General features: G+C 40.1%; 1 protein-coding gene across 1 annotated transcript in view; it reads left to right on the forward strand.

Annotated features, from left to right (window-relative positions):
• The window catches only part of nfatc1 (nuclear factor of activated T cells 1), an 83,508-nt gene that overhangs the window by 18,430 nt on the left and 41,746 nt on the right, over window positions 1–23,332 (forward strand). The window contains exons 4-6 of the mRNA XM_051955514.1: window positions 331–533; window positions 4,181–4,353; window positions 7,519–7,659. Coding sequence (XP_051811474.1) covers window positions 331–533; window positions 4,181–4,353; window positions 7,519–7,659 — 517 coding nt within the window. The remainder of the gene's footprint in view (window positions 1–330; window positions 534–4,180; window positions 4,354–7,518; window positions 7,660–23,332) is intronic.

The raw sequence follows: 23,332 nt of genomic DNA on the forward strand, positions 1-23,332 counted from the left end.
AATTTAACAACATGTGAGGCTTTTTTTGTAGAATGTTCTCATATAGATGCTCAAAATACTGAACAGAGACACTGGTGATGATTCAACACCGAGCAGTAAATCTCATGTTTATGGAAACTGTGCTGTAGCAAAAAGACACATGAAACTAGAGACCGATGCTTCACTGAAAGCAACAGAAAACGAAAATGCAAATGTCAGTGTCCGGTTTGTTTTGGCTTCTCATCATAGCAGTTTGATGGCACCAGCAGATGTCTTCAGATGGAGGATAGTTTGTTGTTGACATCTTGCAGAGGTTTCGACCAAACTTTTCTTTCCTTTCTGATCTTTTAGCTGCACGGCTACATGGAGAGCGAACCTCTGACCCTGCAGCTCTTCATCGGTACCGCTGACGACCGGCTGCTGAGGCCTCATGCCTTCTACCAGGTTCACCGCATCACCGGCAAAACGGTGTCGACGCCGAGCCACGAGGCGCTGCACAACAACACCAAGGTGCTGGAGATCCCACTGCTGCCCGAGAACAACATGAGGGCCATGTGAGTAGAACCTGTACACGAGTTACAGGACTTGGACTATACCTGAAGACTTAAGATTCAAATACAGCCAAATCTGGTTGGAAAATGAAAGTTTTATAGACTCTAGAGTCACTCGAGGTGAGTCCAAGTCAAGTCTTGAATCAATCGACTGTCTGTGCCCAAGAAAAGACTCAAGATTTGTCATTTTGGAGTCAACATCAAGTTTTGGGTCATTCAAGACAAATCCAAGTCAGATTTCATGTCATTTTGGACATTGAAGGTCAAGTCCTGGATCAATTGAGTGTCACGCCCAAGAAAAGACGAATGCTTTGTCATTTTGCAGTCGACATCAAGTTTTGAATCATTCAAGACAAATCCAAGTCAGATTTCATGTCATTTTCAGGTTTTATGTTTAGTAGTTCATCAGATATTGTTGTTCAAACAGCCTCAAAATTCAGTGTGAGAAAAACCTTTTCTTACATTGAATTTTTCACAGTTATTTCTCATAATTTCATTGATTCAGAATCTGTAATACTGGACAAGCTGGTCAAATGCTCTCTGAACATAGGTGAGTTGAAATAATAAAAACATTTGAAGCCATCATGTCCAATCTTTGAACACAAATGACCAAAAAAAAACTAATAAAGCAAAAGTCGACTAGTGATATTTTCTGAATCGTATGTATCTGCATGTCACAACAATAGAAAACTAAACATATGAAATATTTTACATTATGAAACACCTGCTCAAAATAAAGCTATTTTTGGTTTTAGTTATAAGTGTCTATTCCATTCTATCAGTACTTTCTACTCGATCACATCTGATTCGCCTCAAATTTTTATAACCCAAAATATGGACATTTTTAAAGATATTTGTGAAGTTTTACTTTGATATATGAAGTACTTTCTGAGATAAAGCTGACTGTTGACCTACTTGTTTTTCTCACATTGAAATATGAGGCTGTTTGAGCGACAATATCTCAAAAACTATTAAAGATAAAAACCTGAATATCAAATAATTGATCATAAAACTCATGAAAAAAAACTATTTTCTTTAAAGCTTCATAACTGATTGAGCAGGTTTGACAGGTTGTACCACAGAAGCTAAACTACTGGTAGATAGTCTGATCCAAGTAGAAGAGATGTTTTGGAGCTGAGATGAAATAAGCCTCATGTAATTTCTTCAGAGTGTTGTGGCTTCATTATCGTCTGAAGTTGCTCAACAGTTTAATCAACATGATGAAATATTCCACAACAATTCAGCTGCTCTCCACCACATTACGAAACATCTGTACGTTGCTCATGTCACAGCGAATAAATCTCCCCTAATCCTCCACCGTCAGGACTGTGAGAGGAGAGAAACCAAACCGATGTGTTACATCCATTAAACTGCTCACAAAGTGCTGATGCTGCAGCTCAGACCTCAGGAGCTTCCCCCGAAACCTGAGCTGTGGGGCTTATAAAAGGGGAAAGACACCCGCTTTAAGAATGCAAACCCTGGAGGAGGCCTGAACGCTCGCAGGCACGCTGAAAAATCACATCATTGTTAGCTTGTTTTTCAGAGAAGCAGCTTTGATTGAGTTTCAGTGGCATCAGAGGAACAAGATGCTTTGTAGAGGATCAGAAAGATGCTTCAGATATGATTAAATGAGATTTTTAACCTCAAGGGACTTCCTGGTAAAATGAAGGTTAAATGAATAAATTAATTAAATGATCACAGTGGAGCAGCTGCTGTTTACTAGCAGCAGTGGAGTTTAGTTTTTAGGAGTTCGGGGTTAAATTTCTGCTGTTAAAGCTCATTTTTCATGACAATTACACCACCGTTCAAAAGTTTGTGGTCATCCAGACAATTCCATGTTTTCCATGAAAACTCACACTTTCATCCATGTGCTAACATAACTGCACAAGGGTTTTCTAATCATCAATGAGCCTTTCAACACCATTAGCTAACACAATGTAGCATTAGAACACAGGAGTGATGGTTGCTGGAAATGTTCCTCTGTACCCCTAGGGAGATATTCCATTAAAATCAGCCGTTTTCAGCTAGAATAGTCATTTACCACATTAACAATGTCTACACTGCATTTATCATTCATTTAATGGTATCTTCATTGAAAAGATGCTTTTCTTTCAAAAATAAGGACATTTCTACCCGCCCTCAAACTTTTGAACAGTAGTTTATGTCACAATGATGTAGAGTTGGATGAAATTTGAATCCTACAGTCACAGTTTTTGACTTCTTTATGAGTTTGAACTAACTCGTCAGCATTCAATTTTAAATTTGTCTATGGACGGTTGTAAGAAAAGCCTTCAAACCTTTTACTTAAGTAAAATTACCGATACTTTAATATAAAAACCTGTCAAAACTGTTCTACAACTTGTCCAAAATGGCCCAAATTGTCTGTAGTAGCTTAAAAATGGTCAACTTGAACACATTTTGCATCACTTTGAACCAGTTTTAGAGGTATTGTGGATAACTGAGTCACTTTGAACACATTTTGTGTCAGTTTGGACAAATTTCAAATCATTTTGGACATTATTAGACTCATAAATGGACTAAAACTTGTTCAAAGTGATAAAATGGGTTGATGGCCAAATTAAAAACATGAAAATCTTGAAAAATATGTGATAGATCAAACTAAAATTTCGCAGAGAGCCTTATAAATATCTCTATTTTATGATTTAAAAAAGTTTCAAGTAAATCGTTGCTTGTCGAGTAGAAGATCCTAATGGTTTTAGATGGAATAATCTTCTTTATAAATAATCTGGTATCTAGGAATTTTTGCATTAATCTTGTATTATTGTATAGTTTAATGTATGCCGTCTTACATTAGATCACACAAATGATCAGAAATACTGACATTTTTTAGCTGTCAGACCGGTACAGTTGCATCGGTGTGTGAATATTCTCAGTTTTAGAGAATATATGTTCTGTCAAGTTTAAATATCTTTCAAAATATCCACATTTTATGCCATCAAATTTTCATAAAAGTCAGAAATTCTTCTGAAAGCCTTAAATGATTTCAGATGGTGACAGTGGACCACCTTCTTCTGGTATTTTCCTCCTAAAACTTTGTCCAGCTTTCATTGAGACGTTCCTGTGTCTCGTTGATCTGAACAGCTGAGGTCCTTTAACACCTGATTGCTTCAGCCGACTCTGGTGTCTGCACACAGGAATGTCAGGGAGTGTTAAAGAAGAGTGTAAAGGCTGACATGAAGTAGGCTGAGAGGAATGCAGCAGCGAGGTGGAAAACGTTAAGACGTATTAAAGTATAAAGCAGAGCAGGGAGACGTCCATTAAGTGTCTGATGAAGCTCTTGTAGATGCATGTCGTGGCGATGCAGTGAAGGTTCTCAGGCCTTCGTCTGCCTGCAGCCAGCAGCAGATGCATCGAGGTGTAAAAGCTCTCCTGGAGGTGCTGCTGTTAATCTTCTGTTGACACGACCGCAGCCTCCTTCAGGACCTCGTCTTCCTCGGCGAGCTCCCCGAGGCTTTAGAAGCACGAAATGATGATGAAGGATGACTGCATTGACGGAGTCCAGAGTGAGAACCTGGCTGCGGTCGTGTATAAATCACAGCCTCGGTTAGCTGTGAGATCGTGTTTGTCATAAACGCACATGACAGACTCTGGCAGGCTCTTCCTCTAATGCCGTGTCTTCTCAAACACAGAATCGACTGCGCAGGAATCTTGAAGCTGCGGAACTCGGACATCGAGCTGAGGAAAGGAGAAACCGACATCGGACGTAAGAACACGAGAGTCAGGATGGTTTTCAGGGTTCACATCAACCAGGCGACGGGCAGAACGGTGTCTCTGCAGGCCGCTTCCAACCCCATCGAGTGCTGTGAGTACACATTCTCACATATGTTTATTTTCTCCACTTAAATACAGCATAAATGGTTGAAAAATGGACTTACAACCAACATGATCCCTCCAAGCAGCTTCTGGGTGTTTTTTTATTCTGTACCTGTCAAATTTTTCCTAATTGTTTGTTCACTTTTCACTATAATACACACTCACTGGCCACTTTATTAAATGCACCGAGCTAGTAAAAGGTTGGACCACCTTTTTCCTTCAGAACTGCCTTAATTCTCTGCGTCATACTTTTAACAAGGTGTTGGAAACATTCCTCAGAGGTTTTGGTCCATATTGACATGATAGCATCACGCAGTTGCTGCAGATTTGTGGACTTTACATCCGTGATACGGTTCTCCAGTTCCACCGCATCTAAAAAATGCTTAAATCTTAAGAAAATTGATTATTTTTCTCATAGTGTGCACTGTGTCAGCACTTTTAGTCACCCTCGCTCCGTTTTAGTGCTTGTCTCTTTAAGCCCCGCCTCCAGAAAAACTCTGATTGCTCAGTCAGTTTTAAAAAAAGCGAAATATTGTTGGTTATGTAGTGCAAACAGATCAATGAGCGTAAGAATGCAGCTCTAACAGAGCAGCTCTAATGAGGAAATATGAGGAAAAAAACTAGTTGCTACTCAGGAATTATGCAAATGAGTTACATGATGATGTCGATAAGTAACAGAAGTAAAGCCTTGACTTTAAACAAGGCATTCCAAGCAGGTAAAGAGAGAATAACTCACTGTGGTTTGGTTTTATTAGTGTGCAGAACTTTTATATGCATAAAAAAAGCTAAAACACAATTAAAAATGTGAAACTCCAAAAGCAGAATATGGGCTCTTTAATAAACTCAAACATGGGAGGTTTGAATGAAAACAAAAATCCTGCTTTTAAGCTTCTAACTGGCATAAGAAACATGTGACTGAGAGCTTTTAAATGAAAGCTGCTCCATTTAAAAAGATCACAAGACCAGAAGATCAGGAAGTGGATTAATCGATTAGCGAGTGTTTAGGATTTCTGCTAATAGATTAATCCTGAAAGGCATTAATGAGGCCGATTCTGGTTCAGGCTGTGAACGAAACAAAGAACTTAAAGGATTTTTCCACTTTTATTCGCTCTAATCAAAGATTTATTAATTGACAAAGAATCGAATACTAGCTAGAGATGCAGCTCATGTGACTGTGAGTCCGTTTTACCGTGACAGTGTTTGTCTGCGTAAAAGCTATTTAGGCCTCAGTCGATAAACACCATCGACTCTGCTCACTGCACTGGAGTTGACCTTTCGGCGGACGGGGATAAACTCCGCTTCATGTGGTTCTGGCTGCTGAGAGCTGCCACACAGATTAAGTCTTATGAGGTAAATGAAAGACAGTAGTTAAACCATGATCTCAGCATCTCAAAATAGAGCATTGTTAGCCTCTGAACGTCTGCCACGGAGCAATTGTTTCAGACCAGAACTCACTGGATGCAGACGGAGGGAGATGTGGGAAAGATTGATCCCATCCAAAGACGCAGAATTAGAATTTCATCGGGATCAGAAAGCGGCAGTGTCGAGTTACAAACAGATGATCCTCGTGTGGGAGAAATATTCAGGTTTCAACATTTCGCAGTGAAATCGCAGGCGTCTCAGACACCTCGCCAAGACATCGGCATTTTATTTAACTGAAGACAGGAAGGTTTGCAAGTAATTTAGGAAAAACTTAAACAGGGTAAGGAATGAGAAAAGCAAGCCAGAAGGTAAAAATGAGGAGAGGAAATATCTGAGACAAAACATCCACCAATAATTTAACCCTCTGGACTCCTTTTGGCTCCATTTTTCTTCACTGCAATATAAATTCCTGCACCTCTATGGAAACACGAAGAAAGAAAGAAAGAAAATAAGAACAACAAAGTTAGAATTGCATAAATCATAAAAACATAAAACACGGCCTGCAGTTCAGCCGAGAAGTCACCGAGTTCTTGCTATGTGACGATTATTTGCAGCTAAATTGCTCATAACTCTTTGGTTGCACAGAACACATTTTTCTGTTTTTTTTTCACCAAATCTGGTGCAATTTTGGAACAAATTTGAAATGAAACATGTAGAATGAGCCTAAATTTTCGAATTAGATTTGGTAAATTTTACCAAAGTAACCACACGTCCCGCACGGTTCCTTCAATGACCATCAGAAAGTTAAAAATCTGTGTCTTCTGTGTAGTGTAACGCAGTTAGAATGACGTAACTCATTATTTAAAAATGAACTAATATCTTTGGTGCAGTAATGCAGAATTTTAATGCAAAAACATTTTAAAAAATTAAAAAATAAAATTGAATTTATTTATTTATATTTAATTATTTTACATATAATTTAAAAAATGGAATCAACATATTGTATTGTTTTCCAAGTGCCCACAGGTGTTTCAAAAAATGCCCAAAATTATGTTTTTTCATTTTTATTCGTTTCCGTATCTGTCTCATATGAGCTCTGTCTCAACACTGCCTGCAGTTCAGTCGAAAAATCCCACAATTTGTGTCACTGCACTGTTGGCCGCAGAAAAGTGATTAATGACTTTATGGTTGCATCAAAGAACCCTGATTTATTTTTTTTTTTTGCTTTAAACAGAATTTTTAAAATGCAAATACTGCATTTTGGAAGAATTTTTAAAATAAGACATGATTTTAAGGTTAAATTTAGATCATTACCTGAAAAAACTGCATTCCACACATGATTTTCATGAGAAAACAGTAAATCTATGCAAATATTGTTGGTGAATTCAGATTTTAAGCCTACAATTGGTTATATTTTCCCACCAGAACTGCACTAAACACGATTCGTTAACTGATTGCCCGAAAGTTTGAAATCCATTGAGGATTTGGTTGTTTTTTTACAGTTTCTTGCTGTGATAAACGGTGTAATTTTGCAGATTTTTGAAAAAGTTAACTTGCATTTCAATCCTGCTGGTGAGTTTTGGGATTCAGAGGGTTAAAGAAAACATAAATAAACACATTTCGAAGCCTCTCCATGCTTACTGCTGAGGAGGGATTTAATTTGAAGGTAAAGTGGTGCTTTCAAGCCTCGCCGACAGCTCTAGGTAGTGATTCAGCAGCCTCGGCCTGGATGCTCAGGTCTGCATGGGGAGTGGGTGTGTATTAGCTCAGCTTTCTGTTTTCCCTCCCGCAGCCCAGAGATCGGCCCAGGAGCTGCCGCTGGTGGATAAGCAGAGCCTGGAGACTAGTCCGGCCGCCGGGGGCGAGAGGATGCTCCTGGACGGACACAACTTCCAGCACGACTCCAAGGTGGTGTTCGTGGAGAAGGCTCAAGGTAACGGAGGAGCTCTTTCTGCAGCTGTATGTGTGTTCCTGTGTGTGTGTCTGCTGCTGGAGAAACCCCAGCGCTGCTCCGTCCTCCTCCCCCCGCCGTCAAAATATCCTCCACGCTGCCAGAGTGCCACATGTGGTGCACATTAATGCGCTGTATTTTTAACCCAGCACATTTACATTTGCAGAAGTTTCCATTGCCTGTTCAGCAGAGGAATGGATCACAAATGCAGCATGTGTGTGTGCGTGGGCGGTTGTGCACGTGATGTCCATGCACACTCCTCTTTTTTGTGTGTGTGTATGTGTGCCATGCCTCAGTATTTGTTTCTCTTTTTCTGACTCTGGTTTGGAGGGAGACGCGACTGCTCCCAGATGTTGATACGACGAGGTTTACAAACAGCAATTTCCTTGATTAGCTTTAGCAAAGCAACGTGAGGCCGAGTTTGGGCCGAGGCCGAGCGCTGGAAACACGTGTGATCCTATCAGGCCGGTGACTCATTAAAAAAAAGCAACCAAAAAAAAGAGGGAAGCCTTTTCATTGTTCCACCTGTAGACGGAGGAATTCTGGGGCTTCCTGGGAAACCGGGAACCCTCCGACCCAGAGCCGTACAATGGAACCGATCAAAACAAGAAATGAGACTTTTCCTCGTCTCGGCGACCTCTTTGTTTAACCCTGATCAGAGTCATTTAGCTTCTCTCATAGGCAGAACTAATCCCGCTGGATCAAATAAACCTCACACAGAATGGATCGGTGGAGCACAAGCTGAGCAAAGATGAAGCTAAAACAAAAACACAAATATGCTTCTTCTGTTTTCATATATTTGCTGTTATTCTAAGAGCCAGTTCATGCTTTCAGCATCTGTGTGGGCAGAACAATGAGGGTTATTCATACTATTAGAGCTACAACTGCCCTTCAAATGGAATACAGAAAACACGGCAGCTGGTTGCAGATTGGACTGTATCACTGTGACATAGCACAGGACATCTGGAGAATTTAGAGCTTCTCGTTGTTTTAGGGATCCATCAATGGAAAACAAATCAAAACAACTCTTTTAACGATGAAGTATGACCACTTCCTGCTTTCTACATCCAGATGTTGCATTGACAGTCATATCAAATACAGAAAAACACACGGGGATACAACAGCTGGTTCCAGATTCGATTTTTTAGCGCAGTGTTAAGCCGACTATCCCTCGGGTATAACGAGTATAACGGGTCGACATAGCACAGGATTTCTTGCTGTGCTTGGTATCCGCATATAGAAAGAAAATCAGTGCACCTCCAAAGTCCTGCAGCAACTACTTCATTTGCATCACTGTTTACATTGAGTTGTGGTTAATTCATGCTCTTTGTGGTCATATGGGCAGAGCAATGTGGGTTGTTCATTCTACAGTAGCTACAGGTTGGTCTGCTATGCTAATGGTCACATTGGCCTTCATGATAAATACAGACAAACACACAGGGAAACAACAGCTGGTTACAGTGTGTTAGTAGATAGCACGAGATATCCCGAGAATTTAGAACTTCTTGCTATTTTAGGGATCCATCGATGGAATCAAAGCACCTTCAAAGTCTTACGGTAACTACTTCTATTACAGCTCCGTTAATGACGAATTATTGCCATTTCCTGCTTTCTGCATCCAGATGTTGCATTGACATTCATATCAAATGCAGAAAACCACACGGGGATACAGCAGTTGGTCCCTGATTGGACTGCATGCATAGCGCAGGATATCTGAAAGATTTAGAACTCCTTACAAAGTTTGGGATCCATCAGCGGACAGCAAATCGAAGCACTTCTAAAGTCTTGTAACAACTTCTTCAATTGCAACGCTGTTTATATTGAATTATGGTTAATTCATGCTTTCCACATCCATGTGGGCAGAGCAACGAAGGTTATTCATTCTACAGTAGCTACAGGTTGGTCTGCTAGGCTAACGGTCACGTTCCACTTCATGATAAATACACAAAAACACAAGGAAACGGCAACTGGCTCCAGCTTTGACTGTAGCGCTGCGTTAATGCGATTATTCAGGACAGTGGGTTGAGATAGCATGGGATATCTGGAGAATTTAGAACTTCTTATGGGATTCGTGGATGGACATCAAATCAAATCACCTCCAAAGTCCATCAGCGACTATTTCAATTACAACTCTGTTAATGATGAATTATGGCCATTTCATGCTTTTCCCATCCATGTGGACAGAACAATGCAGGTTACTCATTCTGCAATAGCGACACATCGTTCGACTATGCTAGCGGTCACAACACCCTTCATATTAAAATCATTAATTACAGTAAAAGACGTGAGGATACAGCAGTAAATTGCAGTGTGCTGTTATAATTATTCCACTCAGTAGGCAGACATAGAACAAGATATCTGGAGAATAAATTCGATTATATTTACAACCTGAATTTCCAGTTAAAATTCAGATTGTCTCACAGTGTTTTACAGAACCCATATGCCTGAACCCCCTGAACAAGCCCTAAGGCGACAGTGGCAAGAAAAAAAATTCCCTTTAAACGGGAAGAAACCTTGAGCAGAACCCGGCTCTTTATGTAGGGGACCCATCTGCCTGCTGGCCGACGGGTTGAGAGGGAGAGAAGAGGTAGAAGGGATGGGGGATGGGAGTGAGAGGGATGGAGAAGAGAGGTGTGGATGACAAGGAAACGTATAACACATATTGGGATACATACATGACCATAGTACCATAAATGACACAAGTACAAGCTAACATGGAAACTGGTTTACAGTTATGGTGTACGGCTCTGGCATTAAATGTACCACATATATAGCTGGTAGTAACATTCAAACAGTATGTAGATTAGCATATCAAGTGTAGTGAGGGTGATGCAGAGTAGATTAGTGGAAATGTGCATCTGGAAGCAGTGGACTGGAGGAAGGTCAGCAGCAGCATCCCACAGTGGACATGATGGAGACTAGACCAGCTGGTGGGACAGAAACCACAGATCTGAAGCATCCAGCTCTGGGATATACAGTAATTACATGGGTAATGAGTGAAGGGTTCAGGACATCCAGAGAGGTCCCCCAGCAGTGTGGGCTTATAGCAGCATAACTAGGGACAGAACTAAGGGACGTCCAAGAAGAAGTCAGTTGTGCCCCACACGTACAGGACAAAACTGACTCAAGAACTTCTCCCTGTGTTTGGCCTTTAGTTATGGACACAGTCTATAAATAAAAGCACCTCCTACATCCAGCCAAGACTAATAAATAATTAAAAAGATTTTTTCAGATTTTGGTAAATTTCAGATGATGTCTAGTAAAGTTATGGAAAAATATTGGTTTAAATGTTGACTGTAAAATAATAATAATAATAATAATAATAAGAAGAAGAATGTACGGATCAGAAATCCATATTTTTGCAAATAGTAATATGTTCTTCATTACAAACAGAAAATTTGAAAATCAGGAAGAAATGTCATCATTTTACAGATTTTTACTTCACCAAGGAACTGGAAGCGGCAGAGTTATGTGACGATCGGCATTGGTCTGTCTGTCTGTCTGTGTGCAAGATTACTCAAAAACAGACAAACGGATTTGGATGAAATTTTCAGGAAAGGTCAGAAATGATACAAGGACCAAGTGATTACATTTTTGCAGTGATGCAGCTTATAGTCTGGATCCACGGATTTGTTAAAGATTTCTGTATCACTGTGAGATAGCAGCACGGCGTCACTGTAACCATGACAACATGTGAACACTACATCAGCTGCTTGCTGAGGATCACATGATTGTGATTCTACTACAAAATCCGGACTTCTCAGGACTTATCTGTCAGAACAGTTGATTCAATTATGGAGGTGTTTCTGAGTCCCGTGAATTACCGCCTCCCGCTACATATTTAGGTCACATGATTCGGTATCCGTACACACATGCATAACACACGGCTGTGCTCAGCGCGCGGTCATTTTGTTGTGGGTACATCTATAGTAAATAGACACATTCTATGGTGCCGGGATTTATGATTGTCAATAACTAATAAACAAATGCTGCATTTAAAAAAAAAACTGCTGCATTTCTGACGAATGTCATATGGGGGAATGAGCAGCCTTGGTGGAGTACTGCGCTCTCTGAGGGCTTTTCCATTTACAGTTGGTTTCATAGGTCTTACAGTCTTTTAAAAAATGCAGTATTTCATAGTTTTATTGTGTTTGTTTCTGGTATCATTGCTGCCAGATTTTAACCATTTCTTTAATTGATTTGTATGTTTTTTACCATGCCGCCACAACACTTTTGAACCACAGGATTAGTAGCTGTGCCTATAAGAAGCAGACAAAACAGCTGGTTAATTAGTTTTGTCTTCACACTCAGAAGCCTCCCTGCATGTTTGGGTCTGCAGCTGCTCTGGTTCTGGTTTATTTCTGAATCCGGCCGTCTTTAGGGCCCGGTGCTGCTCCGTCCTGCTGCTGATGGGTGTAGCTGCCTTGTTTTTGATGAGGGTTTCCCTGCCTCTGGCACCAGCAGCAGATTCCTGGGCAATCCTACCATGGAAACACCCTTAAGCCAGGCTTCCACAACACTGCCCCCCTCCGCCTCCTCCATCCTTCCAGCTCCCGGTCCAAGCTGCTCTGTGCCACCACATCTCAGTTCATTAACTCTATGAGCTCCCAACGGATCCCACCGGGTCTCCTTTACAGCTGCTCTCCGTACGAACACGTCGGGAAATAGATACTGCCTCCAGGGCATCACTGGTATGGACAAGATGAATCCAGAAATAAAGACGCGAAACAACAAGTTTGTGGTGAAACTCAGAGATTGGGTCCAGTGTGTCTCCAAAACGTCAAGTTTTCATGAGGAGAACAGCCAGTTTTCAACAGTTTAATGATGCATTTTAAGCAATTTTCATGGGACTGTGAGAATAGAAGTGCCTCAGAGTGGAAACTGTGCTTTGTTTTCTTCAAAAACTCTTTAATAGAAGTAGATTTATGACGCTTCATGGCTCAAAACTCAAATATAGATCATAAATTGACCAGTTGTGCAACTGAGAGAGTTTTGGTTCAGGAAAATAGTTATTCTCCTGTATATCCCCAAAATTTCAACTTTTCCTGAGGAAAACAATCAGTTTTCTGCAATTAAACAATAGATTTTTCAGCAATTTACATTAGATTGTGAGAATTTAAATGATAAAAGAGTCATTTATTGTCAGTAAGAGTGGAAACAGTGTCTTGTTTTATTGAAAAACTCTTTAATACAAGTAGATTTAAGAAACTTTAAGATTAAAAACTCACATCCGGATCATGAATTGAGCAGTTGTGCAACTGTGAGAGTTTTAGTTCAGTCTGATAGTCATTATGGTCCTATGTGTCTCTAAGAAGTCAAAAAAATGTCAGTTTTTAACAGTTTATTGACGCATTTTCAGCTATTTTAAAAGGACTTTGCAAATTTAATAGTGTAAGGAGTAATTTATTGTCTATAAGAGTGGAAATGAAACTTTGTTTGCTTATAAGACAATCGGATACTCAAAGATTTATGAAACTTTAAGCTTAGAAAACTTACCTGCAAGTCACAAATTGACCAGTTGTGTAACTGAGACAGTTTCGGTTTAATATAATAGTCATTATTCTCCTGTATATCGCCAAAATTTCAATTTTTCACGAGGAAAACAACCAGTGTTCAGCAGCCAAACAATGCATTTTTGTGCAATTTGCATTAGACTATGAGGAAAGAGTCACTTGTCTTCTGTATGACTGGAAATTGCACTTTGTTGTCTTTAAGAACTCTTCGATATTAGTAGTTTTAAGCTTAAAAAACTCACCTGCAAGTCATAATTTGACCAGTTGTGCAACCATGACAGCACAGTGACAATCCTCTGGCCGATTGTTTAGCTTAATCATTATTGTTCCGTCTGTCTCCAAAATTTCAAATCTTCATGAAGAAACCGGCCAGTTTCTGCAATTTAACAATGATTTTTTTCAGCACTTTTTATTGGATGTTGAGGATACGAGTGTCAACAGAATGATTTACTGTCTGTAAGAGTGGAGACAGGGCTTTGTTTTCTTCAAAAACTGTCTAAATCTAGTGGAATTATGATACTTAAAGCCTAAAAAACTCACCTGGAAATCAGAATTTGACTGGTTGTGCAGCTTTGACAATTTTGATCGACTGTTTTCATCGTTATTGTCCTCCGTGTTTGGAAAATGTCAACTTTTCATGAAGAAAACAGCAAGTTTTCAGGAATTTCCATGAGAGAGTGATAATGCAACCAAAAATTTGTGATGTTTCTTAAAGTATGAGATAATATATCAATTAAAGGCTTAGTAGAGGATAAAAATAAACTAAATCACAGTAAATTAAAGTAAATAAATCAGATGGAAATAAACAAAATGGGACTATGTAAGCAAAGCAAAGAAAACCGAATAACACATTTCCGTAAAAAACAGAACATGTCATCTCTGCTTTCAGATCCTCATGTTTGACTGAAAGAATCTGGAGATTTGATTTTCTTTTATTGTTATTTTGCTCGTGCCAGGACAGAGCACTGAGAAACCATTTAACAATCCACCCATAAAGCCAAACTGCTGGATTTTGTTGCTATAAAGAGCTTAAGCTTTTAATTTTTTTTTTTTTTTTTACCGACGAACAATTTTCCTGCAAATTTTCCAATAAAGCCGAACATGTGAACCCTGACAGATGCAAATGTTCCTACGAGTGGAGCGTGCATCCTCCTGTTACAAGCAGCAGTCCGTCAGAGTTTCCTCATCAGCTCGGCTTTAAGACGCTGCCAGAGAGCTAAAAATTCACTTGTTTTGGTTTCTGCTTTAGTGTCCGATGGTTTAAATGATGTTTCCACTCGTGTTGACGGATGAGTTTCTGAGGAAACACTGGCGCTTGTGTGGAGGAAGAGGCGGCGACCACGAGGCCACGGGTGTTTTCTCTGCATGTGCAGCTTCATATTCGTGTTTTCGAGAGTGTTTGTGTTGCTGCCGGTGACTCACGCTGAAGGAAATCCCTGTTTTCCCAGAGAGACCGGCTCCGTCCTGCTGTCACCTGCTGCTCTGAAAACAGTAACCGCATGTCAGCTTTATCTCGCCGCAGTAGAAATAACCTCGATAGCGTCGGCTCAGTTGTCACTCCTGGTTACAGCCAATCAGTCAGGAGAGATTTCTGCTGCGGACATCAGAACGTAATCTGAACCCAGCTCGGTCTCACCTTGCTTTCATTCAGCCAGAAGATGCTGCCGCTGATAAATCCAGTCGCTCCATTTGGGAAATTAGGCCTCGCTGGCCTTTATTGACCTCCAGTTCTCCTGGATGAGTGTTGGAAGATGTCAGTTATCGTCTATAAGAGTGGGAAACGGACTTTGTTTTACTCAAAAACACTCTGATAGAAGTAGATTCATGAAGCTTTAGGCTGAAAAAACTCACATCTAAGTCATGAACAGAGCAGTTGTGCAGCTCTGACAGTCCTGGTTTAGTTTATTGTCCTATATATCTCCATAGCATCTACAGTTTGGAATATTTTAACAATCTTTTACTCTGAAATGCTCTGATACGAATAGATTTGTGAAACTATAGTCTCACAAAACCCACATACAGCACAAAAATGGACTCTGTGTCCATTTTCCAAATGGAAGAGTGGTGTAACTATGAGAGTTTAGGTTTACTGTAGTAATTGTTATTGCCCTGTCTCAAAAAAAATTACTTTTCATTGGAAAAACAAACCATTTCCAACAGCTCAACAATGGATTTTTCATTGGATGTTGAGGATACTAGCGTTGGAAGAGTAAATTACTGTCTTTAAGAGTGGAAACTGCACTTAGTTCTCTTTTAAAAAGACACCATTGTAAGTAGATTTATGAAACCTTAAGCCTGAATATCTCACATATAAGTCATGAACTGACCAGTTGTGCAACTATGGGAGTTCTGGTTTAGTTTATTACTCACATGGTCCTACAGTGGGTTCAGAAAGTATTCAGACCCTTGAAATTTTTCACTCTCTGTGTCATTGCAGCCATTTGCCAAAATCAAAGAAGTTCATTTTATTTCTCATTAATGTACACTCAGCACCCCATCTTGACAGAAAAAAAAACAAATGTAGAAATTTTTGCAAATTTATTAAAAAAGAAAAACTGAAATATCACATGGTCAGAAGTATTCAGAGCCTTTGCAGCGACATTCATATTTAACTCACATGCTGTCCATTTCTTCTGATCCTCCTCCAGATGGTTCTGCTTCTTTATTGGAGTCCAGCTGTGCTTAATTAAACTGATTGGACTTGATTAGGAAAGGCACACACCTGTCTATATAAGACCTTACAGCTTACAGTGCATGTCAGAGCAAATGAGAATCATGAGGTGGAAGGAACTGCCCAAGGAGCTCAGAGACAGAATTGTGGCAAGGCACAGATCTGGACAAGGTTATAAAAGAATTTCTGCAGCACTCAAGGTTCCTAAGAACACAGTGGCCTCCATAATCCTCAAATGGAAGAAGTTTGGGACGACCACAACTCTTCCTAGACCTGGCCGTCCAGCCAAACTGAGCAATGGTGGGAGAAGAGCCTTGGTGAGAGAGGTAAAGAAGAACCCAAAGATCACTGTGGCTGAGCTCCAGAGATGCAGTCGGGAAATAGGAGAAAGTTCCACAAAGTCAACTATCACTGCAGCCCTCCACCAGTCGGGGCTTTATGGCAGAGTGGCCCGACGGAAGCCTCTCCTCAGTGCAAGACACATGAAAGCCCGCATAGAGTTTAAAAAACTCATGAAGGACTCCCAGACTATGAGAAATAAGATTCTGTGGTCTGATGAGACCAAGATTGAACTTTTTGGTGTTAATTCTAAGCAGTGTGCTTGGAGAAAACCAGGCACTGCTCATCACCTGCCCAATACAATCCCTACACTGAAACATGGTGGTGGGAGCATCATGTTGTGGGGGGTGTTTTTCAGCTGCAGGGACAGGACGACTGGTTGCAATTGAAGGAAGGATGAATGCGGCCAAGTACAGAGATATCCTGGAGGAAAACCTCTTCCAGAGTGCTCAGGACCTCAGACTGGGCCGAAGGTTCACCTTTCAACAGGACAATGACCCTAAGCACACAGCTAAAATAACAAAGGAGTGGCTTCAGAACAACTCTGTGACCGTTCTTGACTGGCCCAGCCAGAGCCCTGACCTAAACCCAATTGAGCATCTCTGGAGAGACCTCAAAATGTCTGTCCACCAACGTTCACCATCCAACCTGACAGAACTGGAGAGGATCTGCAAGGAAGAATGGCAGAGGATCCCCAAATCCAGGTGTGAAAAACTTGTTGCGTCATTCCCAAGAAGACTCATGGCTGTACGAGCTGAAAAGGGAGCTTCTACTCAATACTGAGCACAGGGTCTGAATACTTCTGACCATGTGATATTTCAGTTTTTATTTTTCATAAATGTGCAAAAATTTCAGCATTTCTGTTTTTTTCTGTCAAGATGGGGTGCTGAGTGTACATTAAGGATAAATAAAATGAACTTTTTTGATTTTGGCAAATGGCTGCAATGACACAGAGTGAAAAGTTTCAAGGGGTCTGAATACTTTCCGTACCCACTGTATATACACACGTGGACAAAATTGTTGGTACCCCTCAGTTAAAGAAGGAAAAACCCACAATTCTCACTGAAATCACTTGAAACTCACAAAAGTAACAATAAATAAAAAATTATTGAAAATTAAATAATCAAAAACAGCCATTACTTTTGAATTGTTGATTAACATAATTATTTAAAAAAACAAACTAATGAAATAGGGCTGGACAAAAATGATGGTACCCATAACTTAATATTTTGTTGCACAACCTTTTGAGGCAATCACTGCAATTAAACGATTTCTGTATTTGTCAGTGAGCGTTCTGCAGCTGTCAACAGGTATTTTGGCCCACTCCTCATGAGCAAACAGCTCCAGTTGTCTCAGGTTTGATGGGTGTCTTCTCCAAATGGCATGTTTCAGCTCCTTCCACATATGTTCAATGGGATTCAGATCTGGGCTCATAGAAGGCCACTTTAGAATAGTCCAACGCTTTTCTCTCAGCCATTCTTGGGTGTTTTTGGCTGTGTGTTTTGGATCGTTGTCCTGTTGGAAGACCCATGACCTGCGACTGAGACCAAGCTTTCTGACACTAGACAGCACATTTCTCTCCAGAATGCCTTGATAGTCTTCAGATTTCATCGTACCTTGCACACTTTCAAGACACCCTGTGCCAGATGCAGCAAAGCAGCCCCAAAACATTACTGAGCCTCCTCCATGTTTCACCGTAGGGACAGTGTTCTTTTCTGCGTATGCTTGGTTTTTGAGTCTATGAACATAGAGTTGATGTGCCTTACCAAAAAGCTCCAGTTTGGTCTCATCTGTCCAAAGGACATTCTCCCAGAAGCTTTGTGGCTTGTCAACATGCATTTTTGCAAATTCCAGTCTGGCTTTTTATGAGTTTTTTTCAGCAGTGGTGTCCTCCTTGGTCGTCTCCCATGAAGTCCACTTTGGCTCAAACAACGACGAATGGTGCGATCTGACACTGATCTACCTTGGCCTTGGAGTTCACCTTTAATTTCTTTGGAGGTTGCTCTGGGCTCTTTGGATACAATTCCAACGATCCGTCTCTTCAATTTGTCATCAATTTTCCTCTTGCGGCCACGTCCAGGGAGGTTGGCTACTGTCCCGTGGGTCTTGAACTTCTGAATAATATGAGCCACTGTTGTCACAGGAACTTCAAGCTGTTTAGAGATGGTCTTATAGCCTTTACCTTTAAGATGTTTGTCCATCATTTTTTTTCGGATGTCCTGGGACAATTCTCTCCTTCGCTTTCTGTTGTCCATGTTCAGTGTGGTACACACCTTTTCACCAAACAGCAGGGTGACTACTTGTCTCCCTTTAAATAGGCAGACTGACTGATTATGAGTTTGGAAACACCTGTGATGTCAATTAAATGACACACCTGAGTTAATCATGTCACTCTGGTCAAATAGTTTTCAATCTTTTATAGAGGTACCATCATTTTTGTCCAGGCCTGTTTCATTAGTTTGTTTTTTTAAATAATTATGTTAATCAACAATTCAAAAGTGATGGCTGTTTTTGATGATTTAATTTTCAATAAATTTTTATTTATTGTTACTTTTGTGAGTTTCAAGTGATTTCAGTGAGAATTGTGGGTTTTTCCTTCTTTAACTGAGGGGTACCAACAATTTTGTCCACGTGTGTATATATATCCAAACTGTCTACAGTTTTGAGCATTTTAACGATGCATGTTTCCGCAGCTTTCAAAGAAAGCTAAGGATAGAAGTGTAGGAAGATGAATTTATGTCTCTTAGAAAGGGAAATGGGCTTCGTTTTACTCTGATACAAATAGATTTGAAACTCACAAACTCACATTCAGTGCAAAAATGGAATGAGGAGTTTTAGTTCACTGTTGTAATTATTATTGCATTGTCTAAAAAATCTACTTTTAATTGTTTAAACAGCAGTTCAGCAATGAATCTATCAGCAAATTTCATTGTATGTTGAGGACACTAGTGCTGAAAGAGCTAATTACTGTCTTTAAGGGTGGAAAGTGCACAGTTCTAGCAGATTTATAAAATTTTAAGACTAAAATACAATGTATAAGTCATGAACTCTGAGCAGTGGGGCAACTATGAGAGTTCTGTAGATACTATTGTTATGTGTGTCTCCAAAATGTCAACTTTTTATTCAGAAAACACTCAGTTTTAAGCAGTTTAATGAAGCATTTTTTTTAGCTGTTTTCAAGGATACTGGCATTGGAAGATGTAATTTATTGTCATTAATTGCTCATTAATTGTTCAGTTGTATAACTGTGAGAGTTTTGGTTTAGTTGGGCAGTTATTATTGTCTGGTCTGTCTCCAAAATGTCAACTTTTCATGAATAAAGCAGCCAGTTTTTGTCTTTTTTCAAAGATGCTGGGGTTATTGGTGTTGTTGGATGGAAAACTGTGCTTTATTTCTCAAAAAGACTTTAATACTAGTAGATTTATGAAATTTTAAGCTTCGAAAAGATCATGAACTGAGCAGCTGTGCAACTATCTGTAGCTATCATTGTTTTGTGTCTCCAAAAGGTTAAGATTTTATTTAGAAAACAGCCAGTTTTCAGCAGTTTCTAAAGGATGCTCAGGATAGGAGTGTTTGAAGAATCATTTGTTTTGTATGAGGGTGGAAAATGTGCTTTGTTTTCTTCAAAAACTCCGATTTATGAAACTTTAAGCCTAAAAAAAACTCCCATACTGGTTATAACCTGATCCATTGTGTAACTTTGAGTGTTATGGTTTGGTCTAGTTCTCAGCAAGGTCTTGTATATTTCCAAAATGTGGACTTTTCATCAGGAAACCAGCCAGTTCTCAGCAGTTTTCAAAGGATGCTGAGAATGGAAGTGTTGGAATTTATTGTGGAAACTGTCCTTTGTTTTCCACAAAAATACAGTTTTAGCTGAAAGTGTCTCCAAAATGTCAACTTTTTGTGAGGAAACGAGTCAATTTTCAGCAGTTTGACAATTAATTTTTGGCATCTTTCACTGGATAGCGAGAATGCTTGTATTAGTAGATGTGATTCATTGATTAAAAAAGTAAAAACTGCTTTGTTTTCTTCAAAAACTCTCTGAAACTAGTACATTTTTGACGCCTTCAGCCTTAAAGTCTTGATGAAGCACATATATAGACTGATAAGTGGAGCAACTGTGAGTGTTTTGGTTCAGTTTAATAATAATTTAGTGTCCTGTGTATTTCCACATTATCAGGTTTTAATGAAGAACACAAGCAATTTTCTGCAGCTTAACAATGCATTTTCAGCTATTGTCATTGGATGGTATGTAATAGTAATATTTTACCATCCAAATCGTACATTTGTCTGAAAATAGTTCTAACCCTGCAGCCAATCAGAATCCATTTCTGGCCAACGTATTATACCTTTATTTGTATTTATACTGTTTAATATCTGCATTAGTTCTGTGCCTCTTTTTGTTTTCTCGTTGATTCTGTTCACTGTTTCGGTCTCCTTCAGTCAGTAAAGTGGTTTTCTGTGCAGCCTTTCCCCTCCATGATTGATAATCGCTTAATTTCAGTGAGAGATCCTGCAGGAAATCCTCGCAGAGAAGAAAAAAAAGCCCAAATGAAATGAGCACTTTTACATCTGGCCTGGAGCTCTGGGAAGCTGCCTCCTCTGCTTCAGTCGCTGAGAAAAGCGTTTCCTGATCCATCAGGTGGAGGGTCGCTGTGTTTTTCTTGAACCGGCTTCTTAAACTGTCCGTCTTTATACGGACCGAGCTCCAAACAGGTAGAAAAGATGACTTTTCTACGTCCAAAGCAGCAGTTCTGCCTGTTTATTCTTGGACAGAGCGGCTGCACAAGAAAGATGATCTGCAAATTGAACTTTGAGAGGATTATTGTGCTGCTGTGGATGGATAGAAGACAGAGAGAAAGGCTGTTTTTAACTGTGGCAGCTCAGAAAGTTTGCTAATTCTGCGCCGTGGTTTGGTTTGGGAGGAGGGCTGCTTTGCTTCGGCGGTGCACGTGGTCGGAGGGCTTCAGTTTCATTACATTCACAGAACAATGACTTCCACTTGAAGCTGCTCGGCGGTTTGGCTGCAGCTCACACTTCTGAGAACAATGGCTGTTTTCATAAACAAATCAATTACAGACGCATAAACAGCGGGGATTATGTTTTCATAAATTACGACGCATGATTCATAGAAACTCCACGGCTCTTTTGGAGAAGCTCAGATTGATTTCTTCGTGGACGTGTGGATGACGTTGTGCATTGACAGCACCTGTTAATGGATCTGATCCTTTAGCAGCTTCTTCTTGCATGAAACCTGTAGAAGAGTGGAAACTGACCTTTTGGTTCTTCAAAAACACTATGAAACTTTAAGCTTGAAAAACTCGCATGCAGGACATTAATTAAATATCAATTTTTCAAGAATGAAACAAACAATTTCCTGCAGTTTTCAAAGGATGCTGAGGGAACCAGTGTTGGAGGAATAACATGTTGTCTATGAGAGTGTGAACTGTGCTTTCTTTCTCTAAAAACTCTCTAAACCAGTAGATTTAAGACACTTTTAGGTCAAAAACTCTCATGAAAGTCAAGATTCAGCAGTTTGTTTCATCCAATAGTTAATATTGTCCCATGCATCTCCACAATATCAGGTTTCTATGAGGAGAACCGATTTCTAGATTTCCAGGTACTAACTTACTCCTCCAGTTCTCTGCCATTTATCAGCTTGATGCTTCTTCTTCTTCTTCTCCTTCATCTTCTTCCTCTTCTCCTTTTTCTTCTTTGTCTTCTTCGTTCTTTCGTTTCTTCTCTCTCTCTCTTTCTTCTTCTTCCTCTTATTGTTCTTCCTCTTCTTGTTCTTCTTCTCCTCCTTCTTGCTCTTCTTCTTTGTCTTCTTCCACTTCTTTTTCTCCTGTCTTCTCTCTCTTCTTCTTCTTCCTCTTCTTCTTCTTCCTCTTTGTCTTCTTCTTCCTCCTCTTCTCCTTCCTCTTCCTTTCCTTCTATTTCTTCTCCTCTCCTTCTTCGTCGTCTTCTTCTCCTTCATCTTCTTCCTCTTCCTTTCCTTTTTCTACTTTGTCTTCTTCTCTTTCTTCTTGTCTTTCTTCTTCTTTGTCTTCATTGTTCTTTTCTTCTTCTTCTCCTTCTTCTTCTTCCTCTTCCTTTCCTTTTTCTACTTTGTCTTCTTCTCTTTCTTCTTGTCTTTCTTCTTCTTTGTCTTCATTGTTCTTTTCTTCTTCTTCTCCTTCATCTTCTTCCTCTTCCTTTCCTTTTTCTACTTTGTCTTCTTCTTTCTTCTTGTCTTTCTTCTTCTTTGTCTTCGTTGTTCTTTTCTTCTTTTTGTTCTTCATCTTCTCTTTCTTCCCTCTCCTTCTTCTTTCCCTTCTTCCCCTTTGTCTTCTTCCTCCCCCTCTTCTCCTTCTTCTGTTTCTTCTCCCTCTTTGTTTACTTCTCCGTCTTCTTCTTCCTCTTCTCCTTCTTCTTTCTTAATTTTCTTCTTCTTTGTCTTGTTCTCCTTCTTCTTCTCTTTCTTCTTCCTCTCTACTTCTTCTTCTTTTCCATCTTCTCTTTCTTCTTCCTTTCTACTTCTTCCTCTTCTTCTGCTTCTTCTTTTCCATCTTCTCTTTCTTCTTCTTCTTCTTCCTCATGCAGCCTTCAGAATCCTCCACGTGTTTTCAGGGCGGTGAGGAAGGAAGGGTGGGAGGACAAGGGAAGCCTTTGAGTGTGGCGCAGGGCTCCGGGTCAAGCATGTGTTTATATTTACTGTACGTTATGAGGCTTGGGCACATGCCACCCCGCTGTTTCACTCTGGGCAGCGGCGCTTCACTCCACCCAGCCCCAATTAAGGAGCACAAGGAGCCGCTTGAGTCGGTTTATAAACACAACATGACAAATAACCGTATTGTATATTGTCTGACTGTGTCACTCGCTGCTCTGTGTTATGTCTGTCCTGAGAAAGTAATGATTTGTGTAGACCATTGCTAACGAAATGTGAACTATGAGTCGTCTGAGAGGTTGCCAGTCGGAGAGGGCGGCCGGTTTTATACGGCGGGTCCTGCAGGTTTCAGGCTTTAGAGCTGTTTAACGTCGATAATGTTGGACGTCCTCCAGCACAGTGGGCCAGAGGACTTAGCTGGAAGCGTTTCTCTGCACAGATGTCGCCCTACAACTCTGGAACATTCTGCGGTTATCAATTACATTC

Source organism: Acanthochromis polyacanthus, chromosome 11 (genome assembly GCF_021347895.1).
Source record: "Acanthochromis polyacanthus isolate Apoly-LR-REF ecotype Palm Island chromosome 11, KAUST_Apoly_ChrSc, whole genome shotgun sequence".
NCBI lineage: Eukaryota > Metazoa > Chordata > Actinopteri > Pomacentridae > Acanthochromis > Acanthochromis polyacanthus.